This window comes from Cebus imitator, unplaced genomic scaffold (genome assembly GCF_001604975.1).
Source record: "Cebus imitator isolate Cc_AM_T3 unplaced genomic scaffold, Cebus_imitator-1.0 Scaffold96, whole genome shotgun sequence".
NCBI classification, from domain to species: domain Eukaryota; kingdom Metazoa; phylum Chordata; class Mammalia; order Primates; family Cebidae; genus Cebus; species Cebus imitator.
Genome location: NW_016107411.1, coordinates 2,136,580 through 2,138,033, shown reverse-complemented (window position 1 = coordinate 2,138,033; position 1,454 = coordinate 2,136,580). Strand labels below are relative to the sequence as shown.

General features: G+C 43.6%; 1 protein-coding gene across 1 annotated transcript in view; it reads right to left on the bottom strand.

The window, feature by feature from the left end:
• PA2G4 (proliferation-associated 2G4) overlaps nucleotides 1-1,454 on the bottom strand; it is a 7,514-nt gene continuing 6,060 nt past the window's right edge. The window contains exons 7-11 of the mRNA XM_017536294.2: nucleotides 1,116-1,194; nucleotides 901-1,034; nucleotides 529-623; nucleotides 275-402; nucleotides 1-111 (exon numbers count right to left, since the gene is read on the bottom strand). Of these exons, the coding sequence (XP_017391783.1) occupies nucleotides 25-111; nucleotides 275-402; nucleotides 529-623; nucleotides 901-1,034; nucleotides 1,116-1,194 (523 nt within the window). The 3' untranslated portion in view covers nucleotides 1-24. The remainder of the gene's footprint in view (nucleotides 112-274; nucleotides 403-528; nucleotides 624-900; nucleotides 1,035-1,115; nucleotides 1,195-1,454) is intronic.

Genomic DNA, 1,454 nt, shown 5'->3' with positions numbered 1-1,454 from the left:
CGATGGGAGAAAGAGGGAACAGGTTCACCCTGCCAGAGAGGGATGATCACAACACACCTTCTTTTTTTTCTTTTTCTGGGTTTTTCGACTTGCAGAACTCTGGAGGAGGGCCTAGAAAACAGGAAGAAGGAAACAAATTTTGAGGAATGGGGAGGAAATTTTTAAAAAAGGGTTACTTTCAGTACTGTAGCTCTTTTCAGGACTTTGCTGGCATTTAGCCCTCACTCCAGGACAGGTACCATAACATACTCACAACCTTCTATTCCATACTAACCTTTAGCTCTGCATCCTGGACCTCCATCTCAGACTTATAGAGGTCAGGCTCAAAGGGACCGCTGGTTATCCGCATGGGGCCATTGGGCATGAGCAGAACTGTAAATTTAAACTGGGCAACAAATTCACCTATGGCAAAAATGAAGACGTGTTTTGATAAAAAGCTCCTCTGTTGTCATACTTAGCTCTTCTGAACTTATATGAAGGATATCATATAATCAGGGAATCCAAAGTGAAGCTCTTTTTAGAACTTACCCTCCTTCTCATAGAGAACATTAAATGGTTGCAGCAGTTCATGTTTGGCGCACTCTACCACACCCATCCGAGCCTTCTTCTCATCTTCAAATGCTCTGGCAGGAGAAGATGATATTCAGAAATATTCTTAACTCCCCATCAAGTCTTACCATTTTGCTCATATTTTAAAATAGCTCCTACCCTCAGGCAGAAATCATGCTTAGGATTGCTCTTTTACATTACCTTCAGTGAGAAGGAGATGGGGAGAGAGAGGGAGGGAGTGAGCACGTGCACGCTACAAGTCTAGGCAGGAAGGGAGAGGAAAAAGTGTTCCTGGGTGTACGGTCTGTGAGTCAGACTGGTTCCAAGTACTATCACTGCTACGTGTAGTACCTTAAAGTAAATGGCATGGCATCAAAACGCCTTTCCACCTCACTGAAGAAGGCACGTGAAGTTTTCATTTTCAGTCCATACTGTTTAGAGGGGTCTCGTTTGTAAATAGTGGTTCTCTGTCCTGCATCCTTGGCCTGCAAGAGTAATTTAAGTAACATTTGGTCTGGCAAACACTTTCAGTCACCCCTCTTTGCCAACTCTGGTACTCTCCTCACCTTGCCCTCTCCTGAGCTGACGAGAACATCCACAGCATATACTTCATGTACCTCAAATTCAGCTTTTTCATGGTCCTTCCTAAAAGGAATAGAAAGAAAGGTTTTTTTTTTTCCTCCCTTCAGAGTATCACTCTGTCGCCCAGGCTGGAGTGTAGTGGCGTGGTCTCAGCTCACCGCAGCCTCTGCCTCCTGGGTTCAAGCAATTCCCCTGCCTCAGCCTCCTGAGTAGCTGGGAGTATAGCTGCATGCCACCACACCTGACTAATTTTTGTACTTTTTTTTCTTTTTTATATTTTCATGTTCCTCACAGACAAGAATTTTTTTTTTTTTTTTTTTTTT